This window comes from Manis pentadactyla, chromosome 1 (assembly GCF_030020395.1).
Source record: "Manis pentadactyla isolate mManPen7 chromosome 1, mManPen7.hap1, whole genome shotgun sequence".
Classification (NCBI taxonomy): domain Eukaryota; kingdom Metazoa; phylum Chordata; class Mammalia; order Pholidota; family Manidae; genus Manis; species Manis pentadactyla.
Window position 1 is genome coordinate 155,105,229 of NC_080019.1, and position 15,606 is coordinate 155,120,834.

Here is a 15,606-nt window from a genome sequence, read left to right on the forward strand (position 1 = left end):
GTGTAAGGCACTATATTAATCTGATGTGATATTGAATGTGATATTGAAATAAAGAAAGGGCTACTATTTCTGCCCTCAAAAAGCTGATAGTTATAGTTGACATGTGCCAAAATACTGAAATCCTCAGAAAATGAGTCATTTTTAATAGTTGACGTTTTCAGAGGTTTAGACTTCAAATATTAATTGTTTTAATTTTTAAATATTTTGAAGAGAAATATTTTTCTAATCATGCATCCACAAACTCCAGTCATTTTTAATAAAATACCTTGGACTTGTCGCAGCACTTTTTCATTGCTGGATAATCATGTTACTATTTCAAGTTATAACTTAGTGAGTTTTTCCATACTCTTTGAATTTCATAGAACTGTTTAATCTTAAATTCCTGGCTCCCGAGTAGTGAATATTTTGGAATCTTATGTCATATTTTCAGTTTTCCCAGTTCTTGTGTCAGTCAGCCTAACAGTATTCTCAGCCATTCAACTCCTTCTCTTTAGGTATTTACCCCCGAGACTTAATTTACTTAATTTCCTTCTACTATATTATTTTGAGAACTTGTAAATTAATAAACATGTCTGAAGTAAGAATATGAGGCATGGAAGCTGTTTTGTATGGAGTAAACTATACATTCTTTAGAGTGTGAACAGCTGTCAGATGTCTCTTCAGAGGCTCTTCTTGTCCATCCTCTTTGCCATGGTACCAAGCACAGCAAACAGGATGGACACACAACTGAAGTTGCCATCTAGCTGAATCCAAATGCATGTGGTAAGATGGGTGTCTGAACTAGAACACAGCTGTGGAGACAGGAAAGAATGACAATTAATCTAAGAAATATTTAAAACATAAGCATGTTGGGATTGACGATCAACCATAAGGCAAAGGAGGGAATGAGTGAGTACTGAGTCTAAGTTTCAGGTCTGGACATCTCTGACGATGGCGCATCCACTGTGATGGGAGGATTTTACCCTCTAGGCAATGGGGAAGACTGAATATTTTTAAATATTATTTTGAAGAATAGCTGTCTGGCCACATAATGGGGGATGGACTGGAAAGGCCATCTAATAGAAAATCATAAGCTGGCCTAGTTAAGTGAGGCCAGCCAGTGATAATAATGACAAGATATCAGACATGACAAAGATGTCACTGTGGACGTAGAGTTATAGGGAAAAGTAAACCAAAGGTGACCTCACATTTCAAGTCCAGGTAGTCAAGAGACAACCTTATATACAAAATCACAGAATTGTGTTCATCTAGGAGAATTATTTCCTCAGCTTTCATTCATGTCTAACACACACTATTCTGTCTACATGACCATATGTATTGAGATTTCACAGACTGTCAAGTCTCTATTATATATTACTACATCTTTATATATGTCCCACATTTCATAGTTAAATCAATCTTGATTTTAATATATGATATGAGAAGGGAATTATTTTTCCTGAATGCTTTTTTCCTGAAATGTATATATGATGTATTTGCAGTGCTCAGGCTCAAAAATGTTCTAGTTACATATTTATATTTTGATATTTAATATATTCTGAGATAGATTAATAGAAATGGTGTCAGTTAAATTCTTTTATTCAAATATCTCTGCCTAGGCTTTGATGAAGTAGATATTTAGAGGAAAAGGTATTGACATGGTATTAACATGTTTCTTTTACATTCACTCTATATTTGATGCCATCTGTCAACAGGAAATATGCTAAGGATTTCCTGTATTGGTTGTCAGTAAACCTTAAGATTAATTTACCGGTTACTGTCAATCCTTTGCCTTGTTTAGATTTCTGCTATGCTTTAAAAAATTGCATCAGTCAAATGAGATATATCATTTGAAATTTTGACATTTCACAAAGATTAGGATTCATAAATAAAACATGTTAATATGAAACAAATATATATTCCAGTTCTTTTCCTGGATAGCATTTTGAGAAAATTTTATTCTAAAAAAAAAATTAATGTAACTGCTGCCTTAGTAACTTTAAAAAAAATGTTCTTAGTAAAAAAGAGTTAACGTTAAAAAGTTATTCCACAGAAAATGACACAGAGTTCATTTTAAAAAGTTATTCCACTGCTAGTGACACAGAAAATAAAAGTTTTTATTCTGAAATGTAAATATAAACTAGAATACTCTTGATTACAAAGAGAAAAAATTCATGTCTACAGAAGAAAATTCTTTGGTTAAAAAATAGTTAAACTACTTTTCTCTCATACTTTTCTAAAGACAAAAAATCTATTTTAAAAAAATATTTGGATGCCATGTAAAGAACTTAATTTTAAGAAAAACAGAAACAACTAAAGCAAATCTCACTTAATATCATCCTGACTTATGCCAAGCACTGGCTAGGTGCTAAGTTCCTGTTCAGTAACAACTGTGCAACCCTTTTTGGATAATTGCTTCCTCTTAAAGAAGTGCCTCTTTCCAAATCATGCAATGAAATAATCATTTTAATATATTTTTATTTTCCTAAGACTACAACCTCATTCCATTAAGCAAAGAGACATTCCAAATGAACTAACCACAAATTTTATTTCTTTCTTACCATTTTATTTCTTACCATGGATTTTATTTTTATTCTTTTCTAAAGACAGGTTTGTTCTTTGGTGTTACTTATGAGTGTAAATTATATACATTTTCTTCTACAAAACTGATTAAAAATAATCTCAGGATTGAAAAATGAATAGATGGTGCTAACAGACAAGTTTTCACAACAGAGAAATTTGCAGCTATATTGTATTTTTATGGAATCCATTTGGTAGATTTTATGGTTTGTTTGTGTATCTGTTTAAATTAATCAATTCTTTGGAACCTCTACCCAAGGAACAACTCCTCCTTCTACTCCGTCTAATACATTATATTTCCAGACTCTCACTCTGCTGACTGAGTGCCCAGGGCAGCTTATTCTCTTCCAGAGCACTCTGAAGATTCCCCTTAGTAACAATTCTTGCACATGGAATTATTTTCATTGTCTATCTTACTCACTGAATTGTAAATCTAGGAGGGCAGTAACTGTCTTTTTTGTTCATCACTGAATCTCCAGTGTCTTTCTTAGTGTCCCCCATGTAATAGGTGCTCAATAAACCTCTGTTGAATGAACTGATAAGTTCCTAACATTGGATTCACATTTCTAAGCTTCATCTGCTTAATTTGATTAAATGTAGAAGTCTGTACTAGTAGCACCTGCCTTCCAAAAAGCATTATCTCCAAGCATACAGAATAATTGGATTATTTTTATTAAAATCATGTTGTTACTTCACATACATAGAATAGTTACCTTCAGGGTAAATCTTTTTTACATATCAAGTAGAAAGTGAGGATGTGGATTATTCCTAGATTAAAATGCCATTTTATTGCCAGAATCCTCCAATGCAAAGTAATAATTTAATCTATTCACTCAAACAGATACTTATTGAGCTAATACTATGTATCAAGCCCTATAGGTTGAATACTGTGTTCATTTTCTAGGGCTATAAAACAAATGACCACACATGTAAAACAACAGAAATTTATTATCTCACAGTTATGGAGGCCAGAAGATAGGAAAGAATCCTTCCTTACCTCTTCCTCTTCTGGTGGCTCCAGGAATTTCTTAGCTTGTAACTGCCTAACTCCAGTCTCTGCTTCTGTCTTCACATGGACTGCTCCTGTTTGTCTTTTCTTCTCTATGTAAGGACACTTGTCATTGGATTTGGGCCTACCCAGTTACACTGGCAAATTCCTTTTTTGTGGTCGGGGAGAGGCAGGGGTAAGGGTAGAAGGGAGGTCATCATTCAACTCAATATGGATACTATAGTGTATAAAGTTCCTACCCTCATGGAATTTTTCAGTCTAATCAAAAAAGATAGATTATACAGTAGTAATTTCAATAGACATGGTAGAAATTTATTGATAAAAATAGTGCAAGGGTCTGTGCAAACATATGTCTGGGAACCTAACCAAATCTAAACAATTAGATTAAAATGTCCCAAATGTTGTGACGTTCATGCAGGAGGATTGAATAGGAATTGACTGTGAGAGAGAGTTTGGTACATTTGAAGAACTGGAAGAAATTGAGCATGGTTAGAGAACAATAAGAGATAAGTCTGGAGATACATGTTAGAGCCTTTGTAGAGAGTCTTGTTAACAAGTTAAGGGCTTTGAGTTTTATCTGGAGATAGCATCAGAGCTCTGTGATTGACCAACACTAATATGAGAAGAAATTATCCCTCTCAGGACCAGTAACTACAGAACAGGTGCTGGCTGTTCCTCTTATTTCTGTACAGCAAGTCTTGTTCTCCCCAATTTGATTGTAGCCTTTAAGGGTAAGACAATACCCGCAGTACAACTGCTCTGAAAGACTGTGGCAAGGACACTTAGCTCAACATTCTCATTTTGCAGAGATGAAACCAAGGTCAAACCAGGCTATTGTTTTAGGACACACAGAAGAGCTGAGTCTGGCCAGTTTTTCTGTTAGTGAAAACGGTGGTATAAAATGCTGATGACAGTCTGGACTTGACATCTGACAAATCAAGGTTGGATTGCCAGCTTTCTTATACACAAGAATTATGACCTTAGACAGGTATTATAACCCTTAAGTTAGGAGTAGTAAAAGTACCTACCAATATTAAGACTACTGTGCAGATAACTTTGGTAATGAATTGAAGCAACAAGCATAGTACTAGAGGATCATTTACTACTAAATAGCCGGTGTTGATGATGATGATGATGTTCATAATGTTTTCATTATCATCTCAGCCTCATCATCCATGGCAATTTTATTCCCACTATAAGAGTGCATCACCCTATACACTCTTACTTTCAAAAGACTTATATATTCATATATATATTATTCTCTGGAGAACTGTTTAGGATCACTAGTATAGAGGTTTAAAAACAATTTTACAATATGTATTTTTCAAAATGTAACAACTTAACAGTCTATTATCCAGTTAAAACTTTATTTGAAGCAAAGTTCATAAATATGTGATCACAGTGTGAATAAAGACATATTAGTAAAACTGGAAGTTTACTAAGCAATTATTTAACTTAACACAGTTTTTTATTACAAGGTAATCTGATTTTCAAAAGGCACATAATTACATAATATTTCCCTCTATCCAAACTTGAATACATGAACTCAATAAATTACTTGCTATCTGGCTACTCTGAAAATATATGTTCCAGGTTTAAAACTCTTGAGTTGTATTTTACATATTTTACAAATACAGAAGTTGCTAAGTAAATATTTTATTTTTAAATGCCATCTTCTTTATCTTTAAAAAGTTAATGTTGTTTTCTGTAACATCTATCCTTTGCAATTTGTTATTCAATAATTTTCAATGTGAAAATGTGACATTTTAGAGTATGTATTAATTCCCATGATATCAGTGCTATTTTGAAGATTAAGAAATTCAGTGAGGACCTAATAAAAAATCTTCAGCGCTGTTTTTTGGATAAGATGCTAGTATTTAACTTGACTCTGCATGGTTCTGAGCTAAAACTCAACATTGAAATAGATGGGTGAAATAACCTGTATTAAATCATGGTGATTAGAATCTAATCACCAAGATTTAATAAATTTCTTACTGAAAACTGAGCATAAATGACTTTTGTTTTTATTTACATTTGGATTTCTTAAAAGCCTCTTAAATGCTGTAACTACTTTCTTACTGACTCAACAATAGCATTTAAGGTTCTGATATTCTCTATTAAATATGTGATTTTTATGAGGAAGTTATTACTGTGGATATAAATTTATATACAGTGTATTGCTTGATTTATATGCAGTGTATATACTTGATTCCCAGAAAAAGATGTACTTCTGTGGAAGTCTTAAAGAACTCAAGTCCAATAAATTATGAAAATTAGGTGGTTTGCTTTGCAGTTAAATTCTTTGATTCAGTTTTCTGCTTATAACAGTTAGATTAACAGATGTTTTTATAGTAATCAAAATAAAAACAAGGTTTATTCAGGATAAGGGATATTATAAGGGACTGATTGATTTGATGTTTTACAATATTGGTAATTGACTGAATTATTACTTCAAGTAACAGCATAGAAAGAAAAAATGAGACAAAAATCTAAAACCTAAATTCTGGCAATATTCATGTGTGAATTTGGATAGTTTAACTTCTCTGGGTCTCAGTTTCCTTACCTCTGTTATTACGCAGTTGCCCATATTCCATCCAGTAAAAATTGTATTAGATCAAAACTTCAGAATACAGAGAATGAGAAGTGCTAATGAATTAATTGAACTAATATATTTTAAAAGATTCCGGAAAAAATTAGTGAAGCATGCAGCCCATGTAGTTTCAGTACAGTTCTGTCAATGAAAGAAGCAATGTGTTCTTTTCTTTTATTCAAAAAAGGGATCTTTAATGTCATTTGAAAAATAACTGTCAAACATCTGTGCACCTATTCCGTATCCCCTTGTGCTATAAAGGGGGGGATTCATAACTTTAATGTTTGATTTAAGCTCTGTGAAATATAAAGAAGGTCATTCCTAAAACTAATTATACAACAATCTTCTCCCACTTTGCAGAAACAGACAAAACAGTCTATAAAGTCTGTTGGCCAGCATGTTTAAGGAAATTAGTTAGCAAGACCCACCTACTTTATTGGTATTTTTGTGAAAAAAAAAGAGGGTTTTGTTGTGATCGGGATTGTTAGCCCTTATTTTGGGTTTGCATCCTAGATGCCAAACAAAAGGCAAATGTGGTTGGTTTTTTTGATAACCATTACTGCACTTTCAAGCATGTACTAGGATGTAAAAAAACTTCGGTAGTGAAATGTCACCCAGATAAATTTTAATATTGTATCTGTGTTTCAGCTTCTGACATGGCGGCGGAACAGGGGCAGATTCTCGTGATAGCCACTGCAGCTGTTGGGGGATTCACTCTCCTCGTTATTCTTACTTTGTTCTTCTTAATCACTGGGAGGTAACTGAAGCATGCCCCATTCTCTCCAAGATTATGAGTAAACATTTCTTTTTATAGACTGTGTATACAAATGCTTTTAAATGTAACAAAGCACACCTGAGAGCAAACAGAATCAGGGCAGGTTCTGCTCTGACAATGAACTTTATGTGACAGCAGGACCATGATGGCTAGTTCTCTGTATCAACAGGTCCCTGAGTATGGAGGCAGCCAAACACTTGATAAAAACACTTTGAAACTTACAAATGATAAATTCTTACTCAACAAACTGTTCCTGAGTTTATCCTTACTACAATTAAATTACACCATGAAAGAAATTTTTCCTGGGAAAAATTAATTCAACACAGATATTGAACAATTTGTATAGAAGTTCTTTATAAACTTAGTGTTATAGATATGTGTCATTTTTATCCATTAAATATTGAAAGTATCTATATTAGAATGATATAACATGGTTTATAAATCTAATATTTCTCCACTTTAGAGTAGTATGGGTGAAAAATTTTAAGTAACAAGAAGTTTAACATAGCAAAAGATCTAGATATGAATCCTGTCTAGCTGACCAAAATGTTTCACCCATCAAAACCTTATATTTATCTTTTTACACAGATTTAGTGTGATAATGCATTAAAACCATGTATTGATTTTTAGATATATTGGATTGTTACCAGGGACCAGGTAACTAACAATACAGAGAAGTGATTGAAGATAACATGTATGACATTATTAAAAGAGCAAGTGTTATTTCTTATTTAGCATTTAACATTAGGCCACAACTTTTGTCAGAAATCACGAATATTCTTCAGATCATATTTTCATTCCAAGGGGGAAAATATTCCTTCTAGATTATCAATAGGCACACAAAAGTATACCTTGAGAATTTTCTGGATAATCGGAAGCACATACATACTGCAAAATAAGCAATGTCATGATTTGAAACTGTAGTAAGAATGCCGGCCAAATAGTACACATCCAGGCTACACCAGCTAATGTATGCCTTCTCTACTGGAAAGCCTCAATGTCTGAGAATGTTCAGAGATAGCAAATAGCTACTTCCAGGGGCAATCGTTCAGTGAGCACCTTTGTTTTATTCATTTTTAAATCTCTACCTACATTCCAATATTTTATAAAATTCATTAAAAAATTATGGAGGATATACATGTATGAAAAATTATAATCTATAATTTTGACAGCAAACTAAAGGTATAGGTCAGTAAGTTGACAAGTACTTACAAGACAATTACCTAGGGTGTGTCCCTAACAAAATGTAACTGCTACCTGTTAACGGTATATCAGATTTAGTTGTAACAAACCCACTTTTACAGAACTTATTAGGGAACAAAGAAACACATGAATATTCTAGCATGGTTCAGTTGAAATGGTGATTTCTTTATGAAATTAGTTGCATAAAAGGCACATTTATATCTGTTTTAACTTAAAATATTCATGTGTATAAAATGACATGGTATCGTCATATAATAGTGTCTCAGAGTCTCCTGCTTCGAGCAGCTGATTAGCTGATTGGAGACTGCTAGCTATAGTAATAAAAAAAAGATAAGAGAAAAATGCAAGAAATAATGATAAATTCATCCTAATAACAAGTATTAGATTAGGTGTACCATGGCACCACCAGCAGCTACTATTGCCCAACCCTCTCCTATTTCTCTCTCCCTTTGCGCTTGGAGCTAACCTCTGACAACTCAGTGCCACTATCACGGCTTTGATACATGCAACTTTTAGAGTGAACAGAAGACAAATTTTGGATTCTTTATATCAACTAATCAGTTAGGTCAAAAACAAAATACTCAGTACCAAAGCCTACAAATACCAAACACGGCCTACAAATCCTTAATCACTAGCAGGACACAACTGTTTATAAAATAAAAACAAAACCCTGTATATCCTGGTAGAGGTCTAAGCTTGTTTGTTAAAAAAAAAGGTTAGAGTTCTGATTGATCCTAAGACTTTCTTGCAAGAAGAGGGATTAAAACAAGAGTGATGGCGAAGAAAGGGAAAAAAAGAAAAAGAAAAATATCAGTGTGAGAGGGTTAAAGGTGAAGTCTGGTAAAAGGAAAGAAGAGAGCAAAAGCATTTGGTACATAACAAGTCACAATGATAATTTGGTTAAATTTAAAAACTCAAAATGCCAACAACTGCATGGGTTGCTACATGTTTGGCAAACCTTATTAGAAAAATGTTAAGTAGAAGAATAATATTTTATTTTCATTGCCATTTGTAACATAAGTGCTATATTGTGAATTTGGGGGCATTGATATCTTGATAATACTCTATCCTGGGGCACATAATTTAAAGACAATCAGTTTGGAGCCTAGAAAGATTATTCAGTTATTAAAGTATAATAATATCCTGTAAGGTGATAGTAACTCCAAAGATACAAATTGTATCATGTCAATTAGACTGTGGTAATTGTGATATGATGATAATTTGATTGAGAAATATTCTCATTTTCTAAATTGAAAGTTCTTTTGAAAAAGTTTGGGGTGCTTTAAGTATGGCTTTATTTCAACAGCAGTGTCATATTTATCCCCAATTTTTAAAAATGCCTCTAACTTTGTAATGTAAGTTGATTAAATGGTGCTTTATTTGATAGTGAATCAATTTATGGCAAAATTAGGTATAATTCTTAAGTTTGTAGAACATGAATTAAGGCCTTATTTCCTCAGAATATTTCAGCAAAATGATTTTAAGTAGAACATACATATATGGAAAAGCATTTCACTAAAATATCAGAAAATATCATCTTGATACATAAATGGTACAAACAAAAGAAGATATTACAGTCATTTCAGGCTAATTTTGACCTAATAAACTTGAGGCATGTGTTCAAATGTGAGAGGGTTAAAGGTTATCTTTATTTAGGATTCCTGAAGCTGACTTTGAATACCACTGAAAAAGAGAATTTAGTGATGAAGAAAAATTTGTACTAAATTATTTTCAGCTTTCAATTTCCATGTTTATGAATTTATATGACATCAGAAATTGCTTTAACATTTGACATCCTAGTAAAGACAATTTCAATTATATAACATTAAAATAATCATTTTGAAGTATCTCGCAAGCACTCTAGCATGGGAGGATTCATGGGAAATTATTTTATTAAAACTGTAAACATTTCTGAATACTCAATTTGCTATAGGATTTGAGGAAAAATTGACATTGAAAGATGGATTATGTACCACAGATGTATTCTGTTTAGCCATTTATAATTAGCAGTTTGATGAGCTGTTCCAGCACATGGATGTTGATGGATTTATTTGTGTTGAAGGAGTCCTGGGAGAGAAGCACCTGCCTCTCTGAAGAACGTGATTATCCTGAGAAAAAAACACACATACCTCCACCAAATTTGACATTAAAAAACCATTCTGTTTAGCACTGAAACTAGAAGACAGTTGTCTAAATGCCTCCGATTCTGACAAAAAAGTTTTCATTTTGACTTTTAATGTTTTTCACCAACTGTAGCTATTAGAAGTCATGTAAGGAAGGACATGATGGTTGTTGCTGATTGTAAAATATTTTCTAAGATTCCTAACATTTGGATCAACCAATCCACTTAAGAGTTTTATTCTTATCTGGGGTTAATTTTGGTGTATACAAAAAACTTGCTATGGGGTATTTTCACATGTTATAAAGAAGTTCTTCAAAGTGGTCTTTATGATAAGAACTTTGTCCATGGGTGAAATGTTCTTAATTGGTTCTCGTTCTCATCCAGCATAATTGTAAAAATATTATTCTGTTTCCCTTTTTAAAAGGTGCCAATGGTACATAAAGGCCAAAATGAAATCAGAAGAGAAGAGAAGAAACCACTTACAGAATGGGCATTGTAAGTAATGCATTGTCTCTTCCATTATTTTATCTGTTCCAGCACTTAAAGAGTTCATTCTGAACTTGTATCCATTGAATTGAAAAACCCAAACACAATTCACTTCCAACCTTTCAGCATTATGACTTTTTTTCTGGTTTCCAGGTTTGCTGGTGGAAATTGCACCTGCTTCTCATTAAATGATATTACCTTTTCCCTAATGCTGCTTGCTGGAAAACACGACAGACTGAATACGCTAAAAACAAAAGATGACTGATTACATCTAGCTATTTACCTCTCACAATGGTTCCAGAATGTGAGTTGGTTTTATTTAGTGGAGCATTAGCCATAGAAATATTAAGGAATCCTTATTCCTTCTTGTAGGAACTGTCATTTAAACATATAACAAATCAATTTACAATTCATTAATGCTAAAAAAGAAAATTAGCTCTTTAACTCTTAGAATATGTATGAAATCCTTCAGCTGACTACAAGGTTATATTCATTTGAAGGATCTCTTCCCAAGCAAGCTATAATTACCACTATAGTTGGTTTGATAATTGCCACCCTCTCCTCCCCAACGCCCACCTCCACCTCCACCTCCAAATGGCAAACTACTTTGTCAAGACAGTTTCTTTGTCGTGAGACGCTGAATTAACAAAAAAGGATGTTCTCTAATTAACCGCAGTATAGAGATAATATGTGAGACAAATTGTTTAACTATTTAAATTCATCTTCTGCTTCTAACTGAGCAAAAGGAATGATGAGAGACTTTTCAATCTATATCACCTTCTGGGGGAGGGAAAGAATTTAAGCGAGGAAATTATACATTAGACAGATGGCTTAGGGCTTTTTCTAAGGCTTACATGACTTCTCAAAGTATGAGACCATCTGCATTAGAATGTTCCACCCTCACTCACCAAAGTTCTGACTCAGAATGTCCAGGGTAGGGCCAAGACATACACATTATTAGTAAGCTCTCCCAGGTTGTTATTCGGTACAGTAAATTTGAGGCTCACTACACTGAAGGAAGAGAAAACCGAAACAGCCACTACCAGGTATAGAATGAGCTGTAAACACTGTAAACAGATGTGGAGACTGGGATCCAGACACCTGGACAGATGACTTATGCTAAGCAACCTTAAGATTCACTGCAGGGCATTTAGTCCTGAAATGCGGTGGGGGTGGGGGAGATGTTCCTGAGGTATTTATTATCTGTTTCTAGCTAGAGTTTAGCATAAACTTAAACCAGATGGGCCCAGCAAGAAGCAATGAAAATAACCTGAGGCACCCAAGGAGATCGAAGATAACAAAGTGATGTTCAAGAAGACATGGATAAGTTAAATAAGTAACCAGATAGTCAAAATAGGAACTTAATTTATTTTCCCCTAAACTACATATATTGTGTTTAAAGAAAAAAATGATATTAACTAATCAATTTATTCTGTAGAAATGTGTTTCACCTTAAATAATTGAAAGGTTGAATTGTTCAAATCATGTAATGAGTTAATTAATTATATATTTTGTCTGTGCCTAAAGTAATGTTATTAACATGACCATATATCCAGTTAGATACCCCTAATAAGCTAATAATAGGCACTGGATTTAGCTTTAGTATTCAGTCTGAAATCACAATTTCAACTTCAACTAAGTTATAAAAATATCATATAGAATATGAACTAGAATTACAGGTTATCTGTTCTCCTTTCCTCCAATCTAAACTTGGGGAAGTGAAGAAATGCCTAACATTTCAGAATCATTGTCACATCTAAGTTTACCCAGAAATATGCTTTCCTGGTGCTACTTTGAGAAATATTAATCTTTTCTAGGTACATATCCAGTACTAGGAGGCAGGAGGCAAAAAAAGTAATAAGAGAAGCCAATAGGCTGAGAACGCAGGAAGCAAATTACTGCTGTTAATGGGCTTTTCATCACATCCTCTAAACTCACTTTATTACCTTCTGTTTGTTTGCGTTTGAGTTTCCTTGTAAAAGCATGTTTCTGAGGAGACCGGGACAACACTTAACTCAGGGTATTGTATGGCTTCCAAAATCTAAGAAGCAGCAAAACCCAATACCCCTCCACTATGCCACAAATTTTCATTGATCTTTTAATCACACTCTACTAATTCACACTCAGTAAAGATAAGGTATTTTAAAAGACAGATGTGTAAGAAATGATCCCCTGTCCTCCAGGAGTTAGCCACTCTCAACATGAAAAACAGAAACCAATGAACAAGACAAAGAATGAACGAGACAAAGGAATATCCACAGACAGTATGCAACTTCTTTGGATATTGAAGAAGTTACAAATGAATATGCAGTCACATATTCAAGACTTCCAGCCATCCTATTCATCATCCTAACTGCCTATGGAATGTGAGCAATCCAGCCCCATCAGAGAAGTAGTAGCAGCTATACAGCCAGTGACCAGATTTGGGTCTTTGATTCCCATCCTTCCCTCCAGAGCAGACAGGGAGTCCTCACCAGGACCTTGTATACAGTCTGGCCATGGAGCAACTAAAAAAAACACCGGAAAGGGCTATCATCCATTGTCATTCTCTGTAACTGTGCTGTGGGATCTGTTCTTTACTGCCTGAGAGTTTCTGGAAAGGGAGAGACCACAGGACTGAGGCATGAGTTCAGGAAAACCTCGGGCCTTAGTACAAAGGGTCCAGGAGGAACCCTGAAGGGCTTGCTTGTTGTGGGAGTGGTTTATCTGTTGTTTTCTCCATGCCCAGAGCTGGATCAGATGTGAAGTGTATGGGTTGTTAGTTGGTAAGTGAACAGATTCAACTTTTTACAGAAATATAATAATCTTGTGTTTTCTGGAACCTGTCCGCTCACTCTCTATTAAAACTACCAGGTCATTTTACATTAACAAGTAAATAATTCCACGTACTCAACACTTTAGTGGTGGAAGTGGGTTTGGGAGGTGGGGGAGAGGAAGAGGACAGGAAGAGAAAAGAGTGAATTTAAGTAATTAATAAGAATGACCACTTCAGTATGTCATTTCCCATTTTAAATATTCACAAGATGTGGAATTACTACAATACCTTTAAATTAAATCAGTCTTTCATTTTGTTGCAGTACGCTTCCCAGGAATTAAAACTTACATAGATCCAGATACATATGAAGACCCATCACTAGCAGTCCATGAATTTGCAAAGGAGATTGATCCCTCAAGAATTCGCATCGAGAGAGTCATTGGGGCAGGTAAACGTATAATACACTTTTGAAGATAGGATTCCTTAATGGTTTTATAACTGGTTTATTAATATATTTTAAATCTTAGCAGTTTTAATCACTGAAAGAATTTAAGAAATGAAAAGTAAAATTATCTTATATATATAAATGTTGTTCTTAAAAATATTGTAAGTGCCTAAATTCATTTTTCAAACATGGAGAAAATTCACAGAAGTTTTTTTTAACATTCTGTAGCCTTCTTTCAATACAGAGATAAATTACAATGAAATTAAAGTAATTCTGGAATTTATTTTGCAAATGCAACTTCAGGAGTTTGTCAGGTTAATACAGATTTACTCAAGCCCCAATATCTGTAGACATACATGATAATTAGTATTCATATTGATGATGTTGAGGCTTTGCATGATCCAGAAATATTCTGAGAATCAGTGAGGATAAAATTAGGTTCAAAACAGTTTTATATCACTTTAATGCAAATTAGTAATTTTCCCTATGTACAGTGTTCAAACACTAAGAACACTATTTTATTCACCTATTCTGGATAAATACAAGTCTACTGTGAATCAACTCCCAAGAATTTGTACTGTATATCACTCTGTATGCAGGCACTAGGCAGTGTAACAAAGAAACTGCAGAATATTCATTTCCCTCTCCAGTCCTGATAAAAGGTGAGTAGACCATGCTGAGAGGAGCTCTAATTCAGGAGGTCTTGAAAGAACTCAAGTTCCTTCTACTTTGTGCTCTGCCTTCCCCTAGTGTGTCATCCTCCTCTGAATGGTCACAGCTGGGACACCAGCACATCTTCCAGCCTGTGGAAATAACAAGGAATAGGTTCCATCTCCTTGTCTTTGTCTCTAAAGCAGTAATCTGGAAATTGCAAACATGTCTATTCATATTTCAATGGTCCAAATACAACCACGTGAGCACACTTACATGCAAGAGAGTTTGGAAATAGGATCTCTCACTGGGAAGCTACATAGGCAGCTAAAAAGGGGAAAGGGAAAGTATTGCTAAACAGAGACTGGAAACTGTGTCATGAAGGCTGGTATGCACCTTCTCCAGATTCTGGCTATTGTGTAATCCTTTGGAGAGAGCAGAACATACCAAAGCATGACCATTCCAGGTATGTCTTTGCAAAGGCTAAGAGAAAGCAACTGATTATCCTTTCTCCCTTCTAAAGCTCTTCATCACCAGAAGGTCCAGCTACACAATTTGCAGGGACCAGTGCAAAATGAAATGTAGAGTACCTTAGTAAAAAGTTATTAAGAATGGCAAGACCATGACAACAGGGCATTAAACAAATGGCAGGGCCTTATAAACTCAAGGCAGTGCAAGTCCAGGCCCATTAAGCTAACCCTGTTCCCCAGGTACACAGAGAATGAAAACTAACTCATGAATTCCAGGGACATTTCAAGAGAATCATTCTTTATTTGACTTCATGCCTTATACACAGTGTACCATTTCATCTCCTAAAAAGCCAGGACTCCCTCTAAAAACCGACTCAAGGACCCTATACACTTAATCCTAATGCTCACAGCCAAGACACGCTCAAGCTGTTTTACCTGAAAGATTGAGAACCTGGAATGAAACCAGATTATCTATCCTCTTCTGCTGAACATAAAGCACATCAATGGCATTAAGAGCATAATTCTAAAAAGTGAGCATTAT

General features: G+C 34.3%; 1 protein-coding gene across 6 annotated transcripts in view; it reads left to right on the top strand.

The window, feature by feature from the left end:
- The window catches only part of EPHA6 (EPH receptor A6), a 932,734-nt gene that overhangs the window by 657,654 nt on the left and 259,474 nt on the right, over positions 1-15,606 (top strand). For all 6 annotated transcript variants that reach the window (XM_036916570.2, XM_036916571.2, XM_036916572.2 and 3 more), the window contains 3 exons: positions 6,807-6,915; positions 10,683-10,753; positions 13,822-13,947. In XM_036916570.2, coding sequence (XP_036772465.1) covers positions 6,807-6,915; positions 10,683-10,753; positions 13,822-13,947 — 306 coding nt within the window. The remainder of the gene's footprint in view (positions 1-6,806; positions 6,916-10,682; positions 10,754-13,821; positions 13,948-15,606) is intronic.